Source organism: Macaca thibetana, chromosome 20 (genome assembly GCF_024542745.1).
Source record: "Macaca thibetana thibetana isolate TM-01 chromosome 20, ASM2454274v1, whole genome shotgun sequence".
In the NCBI taxonomy this organism is placed as follows: Eukaryota; Metazoa; Chordata; class Mammalia; order Primates; family Cercopithecidae; genus Macaca; species Macaca thibetana.
Window position 1 is genome coordinate 12,131,920 of NC_065597.1, and position 15,539 is coordinate 12,147,458.

The window sequence follows — 15,539 nt, forward strand, 5'->3', positions numbered from 1 at the left end:
TAAAAATACGAAAAAAAGTAGCTGGATGTGGTGATGGGCGCCTATAATCCCAGCTACTTAGGAGGCTGAGGCAGGAAAATTGCTTGAACCCGGTAGCTGGAGGTTGCAGTGAACTGAGATCGTGCCATTGCACTCCAGCCTGGGTGACGAGCGAAACTCCATCTCAAAAAAAATTAGAACAAAACAAAACAAACAAAAAAAACCTACATATTGCATACTCATGTGCCACACATACTAAGCTAGGGTACTGGGAATACAGCAGGGGACAGGGCAGACCCTCATGAAACTTGCAGTCCAGTAAGGAAGTCAGACACTAAACGGCCGTTCAGAAATGTACTTAGAATTGAATGAAGGGCCTCAAAAGAGAAGTGGTGGGTACCAAGAGCACATAACATCTAACCTAGGCTGGGAATATTTCTACTGAGGAAGTGTAAGCGTAAGCTAAGATTTGAAGGAAACTCTTCCAAGTAAGGAAAACATCACGTACAAAGGCTTAGAAGCAGCAAAGAGCTTGGTATACTTGAGACACTGATAGAAGGCTGGTGTTGGTGAATTGTAGAGACCAAGGGGAAGAGCATGCCAGCAAGGACAAAAGATAGGCAAGGGCTAGACCATGCATGTGTGTGTGACTGGCTGATTACATACCAAATTAGGTGAGGAGTCTGCAGGAAAGCAGAATAGGCTTAGTGTGAGTCTTACGAAATCCACCCTGAAGCCAATCTGCTCAAAACCCTTAGCAATGAGTAGGATACCCTCTGGGAATGGATTTTTGAGCTTGAGGATTCAAATCTGATTCTGATTCTTGATGTATTAGAATATGCCTTTCACTAGCCTGTCAAAAAGGAAAAGGAATTTTATCTGGGCCTGTTATTAGTGTGAAGCCCATTTCTTGGTAGATTTACTTAGCACTTCTAATATATATTTTCCACATTGTTTGAAAAAAAAAAAAAGCTTTTGGTTCAGTTTCTAGCACCATAGTATACCCTTGCTGTTAGAACTATCAAGGAAAATTTCACTGATGGAATCATTTTTCTTTTTTTTTGAGACAGAGTCTTACTCTGTCGCCCAGGCTGGAGTGCAGTGGCACAATCTCGGCTCACTGCAGCCTCCACCTCCTGGGTTCAAGCAATTCTCCTGCCTCAGCCTCCCAAGTAGCTGGGATTACAGGCATGCGCCACCACACCTGGCTAATTTTTGTATTTATAGTAGAGACAGGGTTTTGCCATGGCGGCCAGGCTGGTCTCAAACCCCTGACCTCAGGTGATCCACCCGCCTCGGCCTCCCAAAGTGTTAGGATTACAGGCGTGAGCCACTGTGCCTGGCTGGAATCATTTTTCTTAAGTTGTATTCTTATTAGATTTAGTTGGCCAAATTGATTTTTGTTTTTCTGGTTGAATATTAATTTGAATAGTCTTTTTTTTGGCTTGTCTTTACTTCACACTTGTTTCAAACCACATCCCAAATGGAAGATAGATCACAGAAATCTCCATTTCCCTTTCTAGAAGCCCATTGTTGGAGGGCTGGCTGTGCATGTTAGTTGTATTCTAAGACAGACTCACCTGACTGATGTCAAGGTTATACCTTGCAGGCCCCTGCCTTTCTGTGAGCCATCCTGACTCACTGATTACATCCGGCGTTCCTCTGACTTTGCAGTTAGTTAAGTGAACATAAGCACGTCACCCCCTTTATCTTTGGCCTAAATCTGCTACTTTTTTTCTGTTTGAATCATGGATTTGTAAATGGCTTCTATAGTAATGCTGAATTTTCTTTCTTTGTATTAAAAAAAAAAGTCATGGTTCTGAATTGTGTTTTCAGTTAATTGTTGTCAGGCCAACAATATACTGTTTTTTCCTATCCCTTATTAGGATTCATTGTTTTGGCTAATGAAAAAAGAATCTAACATCATCTGAACCTTTTTTATTTCTTTCTAATTTATATAATCAAAGTGATTATTAGAACATCGTGTCTGGGAAGAGGAGTTAATTTGGAAAAAGCATGTATTTAAGACTGCTGACAAAAATTAAAAAATAAAAAGGCCAGGCGCGGTGGCTCATGCCTGTAATCCCAGCACTCTGGGAGGCTAAGGTGGGCAGATCATGAGGTTAGGAGTTCAAGACCAACCTGGCAAACATAGTGAAACCCCATCTCGGCCGGGCGCGGCGGCTCAAGCCTGTAATCCCAGCACTTTGGGAGGCCGAGACGGGTGGATCACGAGGTCAGGAGATCGAGACCATCCTGGCTAACACAGTGAAACCCCGTCTCTACTAAAAATACAAAAAAAAAAAAAAAACTTAGCCGGGCGAGGTGGCAGGCGCCTGTAGTCCCAGCTACTCGGGAGGCTGAGCCAGGAGAATGGCGTGAACCCGGGAGGCGGAGCTTGCAGTGAGCTGAGATCCGGCCACTGCACTCCAGCCTGGGTGACAGAGCGAGACTCCGTCTCAAAAAAAACAAAAAACAAAAAACAAAACAAAAAAACCCCATCTCTGCTAAAAATACAAAAATTAGCTGGGCATGGTGTGCATGCCTATAATCCCAGCTACTTGGGAAGCTGAGGCAGGAGAATTGCTTGAACCCAGGAGGCGGAGGTTGCAGTGAGCTGAGACCGCCCCACTGCTCTCCAGCCTGGCAACGGAGCGAGACTCCGTCTCAAAACAAACAAACAAACAAAAATTTTTTTAAAAAAGACTGCTGACAAGATAACTGTAATTTCAGGCTCATTTTCTAAATTTCAGAGTTAGTCACCACTGAAAATATTATACATTGGTTACTCCTCCCTGTCCCCTCAAGGAGCAGTTTCTGCATGATGTTGCATTGTCCGTTGGTCTCTAAAGCACGAAGCTGAGCAGACCATTCTAGACCTTCTTTAGGAAAAACTAAAACCATGTTGTTCCAGGGTGGTAGCAGAGCCTCTGGTTAAAAACTGGGCTCCAAATCTTTAAATCTAGATTCTATTGGGGCAGGGGCCCGTTATTGGGCGAGAAAAGGTGCGTCTCTTCTCTAAGGGGGAAGGAGTCTTTAGCTTGGTGTTACTCTACACTGCTTAGGTCATGTTTTTGATCAAAGGTCATTGCTCAGACTCTTTGGCAAAAAGGTCGCTATGAACATGGACTGTGTTTTAGGTGCTGTTCACTTACATATTAGAATCATTGCAAATGCTTAGAGGCTGGGGTAGAAGTAGTGGTAAGCAAGCTAGAGGTCTATTGCAGAATGGAGGAAGGGGAGAGGGAAAACCGCTGAAATCTGTTGCATGCTGGTGAGGCGAATTGGTTGACTCAGTTCCTGTGCTAGAATGCTGTCCTTTCTCTTCACCGAGCCCAATTTGGATGCTCTATAGATCTGCTTGGGAAAATTCCCATTATTTCTAGCTGTTATGTAGAACTCCAAAGAGCAGACAATCCATTTTTTTTTTTTTTTTTTTTTTTTTTTTTTTTTTTTTTTTTTTTTTTTTTTGAGACGGAGTCTCGCTCTGTCGCCCGGGCTGGAGTGCAGTGGCCGGATCTCAGCTCACTGCAAGCTCCGCCTCCTGGGTTCAGGCCATTCTCCCGCCTCAGCCTCCCGAGTAGCTGAGACCACAGGCGCCCGCCACCTCGCCCGGCTAATTTTTTGTATTTTTTAGTAGAGACTGGGTTTCACCGTGTTAGCCAGCATGGTCTCGATCTTCTGACCTCGTGATCCGCCCATCTCGGCCTCCCAAAGTGCTGGGATTACAGGCTTGAGCCACCGCGCCCGGCCAATCCTTCTTAATTACTGTTACTTTCAAGCAGCCTCATTTAGAGATGTCTTACTTTCTGCTGTATTTAATAAACCTGCCACAGTAGGTACTTAATTAACAGTTTTTGAATGGATGGATAAATGGAAGGAAGAAAGAATAAAAAGAAGAAAGGAAAGATAATGTTTAACGAAGGACGCATGAATTTGTTTTGTTTTGTTTATCAAAAGGGTATGGGCTCAAAAAGTTGAAAAACACTGCCCTCACCCATAGTGAGCAACCTCCAGATCTGGACACACCCATGGGAGTGTTGTGAATGTTAGTCATGTGTTATGAGGGGCAAAGGAGAGCCATGCTTCTTGTTTTCACAGGCTTTCACTTGATTATCCTCTAGGTGATCCAGTCTTTTCTCAGAATTTCCCTAGAGTGGAGAGGCATCCTTCAACCGCTTGTATGCAGGTGATCAAACTGGCTAAAAAAGCCCTTACTTGCAAACCACAGTGCCTCCAATTTTACAACTTAAAAAGAAAATGACTTTCCAGTTAACTAAGCTGACTAGTTCCATTTAATTCTTTTGCTTTTGAGATTAAACCATCTATTTCTGGAATTGTCTTCGTTCTGCTCATTTATACACATTGTTAAAGATTTTCAGAGCTTTGGCCAGGTGCAGTGGCTCACGCCTATAATCCCAGTGCTTTGGGAGGCTGAGGTGGGCAGATCACCTGAGGTCAGGAGTTCCAGACCAGCCCAGCTACTTGGGAGGCTGAGGCAGGAGAATTGCTTGAACCTGGGAGGTGGAAGTTGTAGTGAGCCGAGATCATGCCATTGCGCTCCAGCCTGGGCAACAAGAGCGAAACTCCCTCTCAAAAAAAAAGCTCCTCACCTGGGCACAGTGGCTTATGCCTATAATCCCAGCACTTTGGGAGGCTGAGGTGGGAGGATCACCTGAGGTCAGAAGTTTGAGACCAGCCTGGCCAAAATGGCAAAATCCCATCTCTACTAAAAATATAAAAAAATTAGCTGGGTGTGGTGGCGGGCACCTGTCATCCCAGCTACTCGGGAGGCTGAGGCAGGAGAATCGCTTGAACCTGGGAGGTGGAGGATGCAGTGAGCCGAGATCATGCCATTGCACTCCAGCCTGGGTGACAGAGCAAAACTCTGTCCCCCCCCCCCAAAAAAAAAAAAAAAAAAAAAAAAAGCTCCTCAGATATCTGCTGCCACCCAATGTATTTCCCTGGACAACCCCAGGGGCTAGATGTTTGATGAGTAAATACCCATCCAGGATGTGGGCACCTGGTTGTCCAGCCTGAGGCCAGGGATCCCAGGGCACACCTTTGATCAGGGAGGGATGAGGCTGGTGCTTCTGCCATGCCAAGGATTGAGAACTCTGTGGATGCAAAGGGGTGGGGGGGAGGCCAGGTGTGGTGGCTCACGCCTGTAATCCCAGCATTTTAGGAGGCTGAGGTGGGCAGATCACATGAGGTTAGGAGTTTAAGGTCAGCCCGGGCAACATGGCAAAACCCTGACTCTACTAAAAATACAAAAATTAGCCAGGCAGGTGGCCACACCTGGAGTCCCAGTTACTCAGGAGGCTGAGGTGGGGGAATCGCTTGAACCTGGGAGGTGGAGGTTGGAGTGAGCCAAGATTGTGCCACTGTACTCCAGCCTGAGTAATAGAGCAAGAGTCTGTCTCAAAAAAAAAAAAGAAAAAATTGCAATTCCCTAATGACTTATGACATTGAGTATGTCTTCCTGTGCTTATTTGCCATCTGTATGTCTTTTTTTTTTTTTTTTTTTTTTTTTGAGATAGAGTCTCACTCTGTTGCCCAGGCTGGAGTACAGTGGCGCATCTCAGCTCACTGCAAGCTCTGCCTCCCGGGTTCACGCCATTCTCCTGCCTCAGCCTCCTGAGTAGCTGGGACCACAGGCGCCCGCCACCACGCCCGGCTAATTTTTTTTTTTGTATTTTAAGTAGAGACAGGGTTTCACCGTGTTAGCCAGGATGGTCTCAATCTCCTGACATCGTGATCCGCCCGCCTCGGCCTCCCAAAGTGCTGGGATTACAGGCGTGAGCCACCGCGCCCAGCCTGCCTGTATGTCTTCTTTGGTAGGGTGGTGTTCTTTGGTAGACCTATCTGTTTAGGTCTTTTGCCCATTTTTAAGTCAGGTTGTTGATTTTCTTATTGTTGAGTTTTGAGGGTTCTTTGTATATTTTGGCGATTAGTTCTTTTTCAGATATGTCTTTTACAAATATTTTCTCTCGTTCTGTAGTTTATCTTCTCATTCTCTTGACAGTTTCTTTTGCAGAGCAGACATTTTTAATTTTAATAAGGTCCAGGTTTTTAGCTGTGTCTTTCATAGATCGTGCCTTTGGTGGTGTATTTAAAAGGTCATTGCTTTTAAGAGGTCATCTCAATTTTCTACTATGTTAACTTGTAGGAGTTTTATAGTTTTGTATTTGACAGTTAGGTTTATGATCCATTTCAAGTTAATTTTTGTGCAAGGTGCAAGGTCTGTGTCTAGATTCATTTTTTCCCCAAGTGCATGCCAGTTGTTCCAGCACCATTTCTTGAAAAAACTGTCTTTCTTTTTTTTCTACTGACACTTGTTCCGATTAAAAAAAAGAAAAGAAAAGAAAAAAAAGACTGTATTTTTTTTTTCCATTTAAAGCCTTTGCTCCTTTGTCAAAGTTCAGCTGACTCTATTTATGTGGGTCTATTTCTAGTCTTGCTGTTCTGTTCCATTGATCTATTTGTCTTGGCTGGTTTTTTTTAGAAGAAATTGTTATATAGAAGAGAAATGAAAAAGAGGCCAAATAGATTATAGATAAATTATTCTCATTTTAGATGCTTTAAAAAAGTCCACAATACAACAGAGGCACTGAATGAAGTTTAGCATAATGATAATACTAGTAGAATTATTTGAAAATGTCTCAGCCGGGCGTGGTGGCTCACACCTGTAATCCCAACACTTTGGGAGCCCGAGGTGGGCGGATCACCTGAGGTCCAGAGTTTAAGACTAGCCTGGCCAACATGGTGAAACCCCATCTCTACTAAAATATAAAATATTAGCCGGGCATGGCGGTGTGTGCCTGTAGTCCCAGCTACTTGGGAGGCTGAGGCAGGAGAATCATTTGAACCCAGGAGGTGGAGGTTGCAGTGAACTGAGATCACACCACTGCACTATAGCCTGGGTGACAGAGCGAGGCTCCATCTCAAAATAATAAAAAGAGAGAGAGCGAGAGAGAAAGAAAGAGAGAGAGAGAGAGAAAGAGGAAGGAAGGAAAGAAGGAAGGAAGGAAGGAAAGAAGGAAGGAAGGAAGGAAAAGAAAGGAAGGAAAGAAAAAGAAAGGAAAGAAAAACAAAGGAAAGAAAAAGGAAAGATAAAGAGAAGGAAGGAAGGAAAGAAAGGAAAGAAAAAGAAAGAAATAAAGGAAAAGAAAGGATAGAAGGAAGGAAGAAAGAAAGAAAAGAGAAAGAAAGAGAGAGAGAGAAAAAGAAAGAAAAAGAAAGAAAGAAAAGAGGAAAATGTTTCTTCCAGTGCCACATAGATTCCAGAAAAAAATTGACCCTTTCCTTAAATAACATATATCTTTGCTTTGTGTATGTACTCTCTTCTTCCCTTAAGATATAGTAACCTCTGAATGTCAGTTGTTTTGCACATGAAGATAAACTAACATTCTGTGGAGGCAGAAACTCTATCTTATGTTGATTTTGCATTAGTTAGTAAATATGTAAACAAAACAATCTGAGTGTATAGTGAAATTCTAAGATACAAACCTGACATATACCTCAAATCTTCATTTACTTGGAGCATAATGGTGGGAACAATAACAAATCTGTGGACTTACAGTGTCAAATAACAATGTTATTTAGGTTCTATGAAAATGGTTAGTTGGTTGATTGGTTGGTTGGATAATGAAGTGAGGGAGTGAATGGTTAAGTAATAAATACTCTGCCTTGTTCTAAAAAGGATTTAAGCCGGGCATGGTGGCTCAAGCCTGTAATCCCAGCACTTTGGGAGGCCGAGGTGGGTGGATCACTTGAGGTCAGGAGTTCGAGACTAGCCTGGCCAGCATGGTGAAACCCCGTCTCTACTAAAAAAAAAAAAAAAAAAAAAAAAAAAAAGCCAGGCGTGGTAGTGAGCGCCTGTAATCCCAGCTACTCAGGAGGCTGAGGCAGGAGAATCGAGCTTGAACCCAGGAGGCAGAGGTTGAAGTGAGCCAAGATTGCGCCACTACAATCCAGCCTAGGCAGCAGAGCGAGACTCTGTCTCCAAAAAGAAAAGAAAAAAATAAAAATAAAAAGGATTTTTTTTTTTTTTTTTTTTTGAGATGGAGTCTCGCTCTGTTGCCCAAGCTGGAGAGCAGTGGCGTGATCTCGGCTCACTGCAACCTCTGCCTCCTGGGTTTAGGCGATTCTCTGCCTCAGCCTCCCAAGTAGCTGGGACTACAGGTGCACACCACCGTGCCCAGCTAATTTTTGTATTTTTAGTAGAGACGGGGTTTTGCCATGTTGGCCAATAAAAAGGATTTAAGATCTTTAAAGTATTCACATTTTCAGGGACTCCTGAAGCATCATCTGATAATTTCTCCAGTGTTTTCAAACAGAAAACTGTTATCATTGATTCTTACTTTTCGTTGATTGCACATACACCTTTTGGGTGGCAGTGGGTGAGGGGGGTGCTTTCTAGTGAAGACCAGAAAACCTGCTAGACAAATTCTAAATGAGCTGTAACACTCATGCACCTTTCTTAGTAGTAAGGCATATGACATCATTTGGACAAAACTTCCATGGAGAATAAAATGTTATATAATTTTCACTTCTACTTTCCAGAAGAAATCCCTTTCTTCCCATTGTCTCCCTGATCCCTTCCAGATCTATGGTGCGCTTGCATACTGGCCGGCCACTTTAGATCATGTAGTTAAGAACAGCCTTATCTTTTCAAGGGAGACTGTGTAGGGTATTGGGTAAGAGTGTGGGCTCTGATCCCAGTTTCTTGAGTTCACATCTTACTATCTTCCGGTTTGTGACCTTGGGCATGTTACTTAACCGTTCTGTTTCCACCTGTTTAAAATGTAGATAATAATAGTCATTATATCACAGGGATATGAATGTGTGTGTGTGTGTTTTATCTTAAAAAAGAACCTGTATATGATAAGTGTTCAATAAATGTTAGGTATGATTATTCAACAAATGGTATTGAGTGCGGGACCCAGGCAATATACTGATTACACCATAAGCAAGATTTGATCCCTGCCCCTTTTTCTCAGAATATGTTTCCTGGTGCTCAGGTCATATTGACATTTGCTATGTTAATGTGGGTTTGACATTTTTTACTTCATTTTGTAGTTGAAGTCAAGTGATTTTGCTGTTCTGAAGCAGTTGCTGCCTCTGTTGGAGAAGATATCCAACACATACCCTGATCCTGTCATCCAAGAACTCGCTGTTGATCTCCGCATCACCATCTCTACCCATGGAGCCTTTGTCACTGAGGCCATCAGCACGGCTGCGCAAAGTACACTGAACAGAAAAGATCCGGAAGGGAAAATAGAAGAGCAGCAACAAACCAGTCATGAAAGACCCGCTGATGTAGCTCATAGCCACCTTGAACAACAGCAGAGCCATGAGATAGCCCCCCAGACAGGCCTGCAGTCAAATGCTCCAATCATTCCTCAAGGAGTCAATGAGCCCAGCACTACTACAAGCCAGAAATCTGGAAGCATAACCACAGAACAGCTCCAAGAGGTTCTTTTATCAACTTATGACCCTCAAATTCCAACACGGGCTGCTGCCCTGCGTACTCTTTCCCGCTGGATAGAGCAGAGAGAAGCAAAAGCCCTTGAGATGCAAGAGAAGCTTCTCAAGGTGAGTAGAACACACTGTAAAGACACATGGGCTCCGGGTGGGGCAGCCGTCGGGGAGCGTTCATTCAACTCAAGTATTTTTGGAGCCTGGACTATGTGTCAAGCACTGTTCTGGGCCACCCTCCAGAAATTTGTGAATTTTGTGAGGAGGCAACACTTAGATGCAGGAAAGACTTATTTAGACACAGGAAAGACTTAAACTCCTCAACTGAATATGAACCAAGTGCCAATTTTTTTTTTTTTTTTTGAGATGGCGTCTCGTTCTGTCCCCGAGGCTGAAGTGCAGTGGCACAATCTCGGCTCACTCCCGGGTTCACGCCATTCTCCTGCCTCAGCCTGCTGAGTAGCTGGGATTACAGGCATCTGCCATCACGCCTGGCTAATTTTTTGTATTTTTAGTAGAGACAAGGTTTCACCATGTTAGCCAGAATGGTCTCGATCTCCTGACCTTGTGATCTGCCCGCCTCGGCCTCCCAAAGTGGTGGGATTACAGGCGTGAGCCACCGCGCCTGGCCTTCAAAATTTTTGCATGAAAGAAATACTGTGGGCAATCAGGAAAAAGAGAAAGTTGAAATCTTGTGGAGGATGTGGGTCTTATATGGCCATAATGAACCGGTAAAGTTTGAGCAGATGAAAGAGGGGTGCGAGAGCATGAGCAAATTCCCAGAGATGGGAAAGTATCTTTTGTGGTAAATAAGTCTGCTTCAACACTGTGACTCAGCCTAGAGAAGCCACCTGTTTTCCCTGGGCATCTTTAGTGGGGCATTGGGCAAAACTGGGTCTCCTCCCCTCTTCTCTCCCTCCCTCGTGGTGAAATAGCTGGGTTTTTTTGTTTTGTTTTGTTCTGTTTTTTGAGACAGAGTCTCGCTCTGTCACCCAGGTTGGAGTGCAGTGGTGCGATCTCAGCTCGCTGCAACTTCCACCTCTTGGGTTCAAGTGATTCTTCTGCCTCAGCCTCCCATGTAGCTGGGATTACAGGTGCCCACCACCACACCCAGCTAATTTTTGTACTTTTAGTTGAGATGGGGTTTCACCATATTGGCCAGGCTGGTGTTGAACTCCTCACGTCAAGTGATTCACCCGCCTCTGCATCCCAAAGTGCTGGGATTACAGGTGTGAGCCACCACACCCAGCTTTAAAATATCCTTTTATACACCTGTTTGAAGGTGAATGCAATGAACATCTTGGAATTTTGTTTTAGCTTTATTAAACCTTCTTCTGCTGTACATAATTGGTCACCAAGTCCTGTCAATTATTTTTTCCAAGAGGTCTTTCAAATGTGTCTTATCCTCTTTATTTCCATGGCCATTACCCTAAATTAAACTTCCCTTGCTTACTCCATAAAAGATTCCCTACCTTCTGGCTGTCTTCCTAACTGGGGTAAGTTTAGGCTCTCCCTACATACTTCAGATGTGGAGACCAGCAGCCTCAAGTTGATGTCAAGAATTACTGTGCCAGCGAAGAACACAGCATTATATATGGAGCAGACACTTCCGTCTTCCTTTCTCTGGCTCTCATGTTGGGGCCTAAACCTAACATATCATGTAGTATCTTCCAGATAAGCTGTACTCACTGCAGTTGATACCCCTGATAGGTTCCTAAATTGTAAGATATTTTGAGAGTAATTTGTTACTAATGTCAATTAAAGTGCTGAAATTTACAAGATTTTCAAAAATAAATTAGAACAGATTCAAAGTTATCTCAATAATAACATCTCTATCTCACTTGCACTTCCATATGCTTTGTGAGTGCAAGAGAAAAGGATCAAATTACAGCAAATGTGCCATCCCTTGCACATAACCCCAAACCTTGTCTCTTGTGTGTCACAGCCCATAGTCTGTCATGCCATATGTGAGAATGTTATTCACCATGGCTGTCATGGAAAAATGTTGAGGATTGTTCTTCCATTGCTTTCCAGGACTACTGCTGGAAGAATACAAGTATCTCCCCCAGTCTCTATCCTTTTTTTAACGGTTATAAAAATGAGACTTTAAGCATATATGCCATTTCCCCCACAAAACTCTGTCAGACGAGTTTCTAGCTAAGAAAAACAAGAAGCAAAGCATTTACTCCTTTGAGCTGCTGATAAGGGAACTCTTCAATCTTCCTTATTCTTTGTAAATCTTATCACTGCTGTATTTTGTGGTTCCAGATATTCTTGGAAAACATGGAACATGAAGACACTTTTGTATATCTATCTGCAATTCAGGGTAAGTCAGTCCTGGTTAAAGGACTTTGAGTCTGTGGACCAAAGACTGTCATGTTTATTTGCACAAAATCCCTAAAGTCCTAGGGCCATGAGACTACGGGTCATTTTATCCATCTTCCTGCCTCCTAGCTAGGACACTTTCAGTCATAATAATAATATTCCTGGAGGGTTTCCAAAGGGTCTCTATAGAGTTTCAGTGTCTCATAATGATGAGGAAGTTTTTATTAATGTTTATTTATTCTATAGATTAAATCGTATTTCCTCTAATTCAAGGAGGTAAAGAATGACTCATGCATGAATTCTTATCACATTAACCTTTTATGTTAGTCGGCTACTGTCTTTTCTTTTCTTTTTTTTTCTTTTTTTTTTTGAGACAGAGTCTTGCTCTGTCTTCCAGGCTGAAGTGCGGTGGCGTGATCTTGGCTCACTGCAACCTCTGGCTCCCAGGTTCAAGTGATTCTCCTGCCTCAGCCTCCCAAGTAGCTAGGATTACAGGCACCCGCTACCACGCCCAGCTAATTTTTTATATTTTTAGTAGAGACAAGGTTTCACCATGTTAGTCAGGCTGGTCTCGAACTCCTGACCTCCAGTGATCCACCCACCTTGGCCTTCCAAAGTGCTGGGATTATAGGCATGAGCCACCACGCCCAGCCTCAACTCCTGTCTGTATGCACCTTTGCTCTCTCATTAAGCTAAAAGAACTCAGGGTATTAAATATTTTCTCATCAAAACATTTTTTGCAGTAACTTTATTTCTCTTTTTATGATTCTTTGTTGTTCTCCACATCCCCTTTAACTTGTGGGCTCCAAATCTAGAGAGGATGTAGAGAATAAGGCACCCTTCCCAAAAGGTCCAGAAGCAGACATGCTGAGGTCAGACTTAACTCGGTTTCCCTTGGCTCCCTCAGTGAGATACAGTCGGCAGACCACCTGGGTGGGCCACCCCATTACCGTGCATTGGCAAATTACTTAATCCCTGTGGGCTTCAATTTTTTATCTGTGAAAAGGGGACTAAATAGGAATGTGAAATGGTACTGCCACTTTGGAAAACAGTCTGGCAGTTCCTCAAAAAGATGAACATAGAGTTACTACTTGGCCTAGCAATTCCACTCCCAGGAATATACCCGATAAATGAAAACATATGTCTACACAAAACCTTGTATGTGAATGTTCACAGCAGTATTATTCACAATAGCCAAGAGTGGAAATAGCTCAAACAGCCATCAGTTGATGAATGGATAAACGAAATGTGGTATATACATGCAATGGAATATTGTTGGCTATAAAAATGAAGGACTGATACGTGCCACAATATGGATGAACCTTGAAAACATGGTAAGTGAAAGAAACTGGCCACAAAATACTGCATTTTATATTATTCCAGTTATTTGAAATGTCCAGAATAGGCAATTTTTTAGAGACAGAAAATAGATTAGTGCTGTCCTAGGGCTGGGGCAAACGAGAAATAGTTGAGGGTGATAGGTAAAGGATACAAGACTTCTTTTGGGGGTGATGAAAATGTTCCAAGATTCATTGTGGTGACAGTTTCACAACTCTGTTGAGTATGCTAGGAAACCATTGAGTTATACACTTTTTTTTTGAGATGGAGTCTTACTCTGTCGCCCAGGCTGGAGTGCAGTGGCGCAATCTCGGCTCACTGCAACTTCTGCCTCCCAGGTTCAAGCAATTCTTGTGTCTCAGCCACCTGAGTATAGGTGTCAGCCACCACACCCAGCTGAGTTAGGAGCTTTAAATGGGTTAATTGTATGGTATGTGAGTTATATAGCTCAATTAAACTGTTATCAAAAAAATAAAATAATGTTGTTTTTTTTTTTTGAGATGGAGTTTCACTCTTGTTGCCCAGGCTGGAGTGCAATGGTGCAACCTCGGCTCACACAACCTCCGCCTCCGGGGTTCAAGTGATTCTCCTGCCTTAGCCTCCCAAGTACCTGGGATTACAGGCGTGAGCCACCACACCTGGCTAATTTTATATTTTTAGTAGAGACGGGGGTTTCTCCATGTTGGTCAGGCTGGTCTTGAACGCCTGACCTCAGGTGATCCACCCGCCTCGGCCTCTTAAAGTCCTGAGATTATAGGCAGGAGCCACCGTGCCTGGCCAAAATAAAATAAAATTTAGTAAAAGCGGAGAGGGCTAAAATTGTCAGCACCTAAGGAAATATGATGACTAAATGTAATGTGATAGATGGGATTCTGAAATAGAAAAAGAACACTAGGGCCAGGCGCAGTGGCTCACACCTGTAATCCTAGCACTTTGGGAGTCCAAACCAAACAGATCACTTGAGGTCAGGAGTTTGCGACCAGCCTGGCCAACATGGTGAAACCCCATCTCTACAAAAAAACACCAAAAAAAGTTAACCAGGTGTGGTGGTGGACCCCTGTAATCCCAGCTACTTGGGAGGCTGAGGCACGAGAATTGCCTGAACCCAGGAGACCGAGGTTGCAGTGAGCCGAGATCACACCACTGCACTCCAACCTGGGCAACAGAGTGAGACTCTGTCTCAAAAAAAAGAAAAAAAAAGGACATTAGGGGAAAACTAAGGAAATTTGAATAAATTATAAACTTCAGTTGATAATAAAGTGTCAATATTAGTTCATAAGATGACTATTCTATCATAAAATGTTTATTAATAAAAGGGGGTTTAATATTAGGATTAAATGAGTTAATTCCTTGCAACTGCTTGGCACACAGTGTTCAACATGTGTTAACTATTAATACTTTAGTGTTGTTATCATCATCAGAATCTTCACTATTACATCTACTGTTGGATGACTAGGTAATAATGTGGTGATCTCTGTAACTTCTCAGATCTGAAGCTTGAGTAGGCCGATTCTGTCAGTTATTGCTATTTCACTAACTACCCTGTGGCTCACACCTATAATCCCAGCACTTTGGGAGGCCGAGGTGGGTAGATCACCTGAGGTCAGGAGTTTGAGACCAGCCTGATCAACATGGCGAAACCCTGTCCCTACTAAAAATACAAAAATTAGCCAGGCATGGTGGTGTATGCCTGTAGTCCCAGTTACTTGGGAGGCTGAAGCAGAATTGTTTGAACCCAGGAGACAGGGGTTGCAGTAAGCTGAGATCGCACCACTGCACTCCAGCCTGGGCAGCAGAGCAAGACTTCTTCTCAGAAAACAACAACAACAACAACAAACTACCTTGACACTCAGTAACCTGAAACACCAATCATTTATTATCACTCATGCATCTGTAGACCCGCTGAAGTTTCAGCAGGGCTCGGCTGGGCGGCTGGCCCCTCGCTGCAGGTCTCAGGCCAGCTGTGGTAGTTGTGCTTCATGTGTTCCTGATCATCCCTGAACCAGTGGCTTACCGGGGTTTGTTCTGCTCATGGTGAGAACCATGAAGTGTCAAAGAGAAACCATAAATTCCAGAGGCTCCTCAGGCCTGACTCGGAGCAGACATCCTATCATTCTGCCTTTTTCTGTTGGCTAAAGCAAGTCATGAGGCCCAACCCAAAAGTTGAGGGATAGAGAAATATATGCTATCCCTTTAGTGGGACACACTTTCAAGTCACATAGCAACGGGCATTGATGCAGTAACACCATTCTTCACGTTGATGTGTTCTGTTCACCTCCCAGAGGCAAGGTTGTCAGTGAGCACAAAGGTAACTGCAGGTTTTTACTGGCTAGTTCTTTCAGGGTATAATGTGGATATGATCTATACAGACTTAGTACTTGAAGCTTGAGAGAGCATGCAGAGGGGAAATCGTATAG

General features: G+C 43.4%; 1 protein-coding gene and 1 non-coding gene across 4 annotated transcripts in view; one reads left to right on the top strand and one right to left on the bottom strand.

Moving 5' to 3' along the window:
• The window catches only part of TANGO6 (transport and golgi organization 6 homolog), a 260,400-nt gene that overhangs the window by 80,978 nt on the left and 163,883 nt on the right, over positions 1-15,539 (top strand). For all 3 annotated transcript variants that reach the window (XR_007721939.1, XM_050773314.1, XM_050773315.1), the window contains exons 13-14: positions 9,061-9,576; positions 11,728-11,785. Coding sequence is in view for 2 of the 3 variants with exons in the window: in XM_050773314.1 (XP_050629271.1) it covers positions 9,061-9,576; positions 11,728-11,785 (574 nt within the window). In the remaining variant the exon portion in view is untranslated. The remainder of the gene's footprint in view (positions 1-9,060; positions 9,577-11,727; positions 11,786-15,539) is intronic.
• Positions 8,387-8,450, bottom strand: LOC126945205 (U7 small nuclear RNA). The gene has a single exon (XR_007722368.1). It is a non-coding gene; the product is annotated as a U7 small nuclear RNA (small nuclear RNA).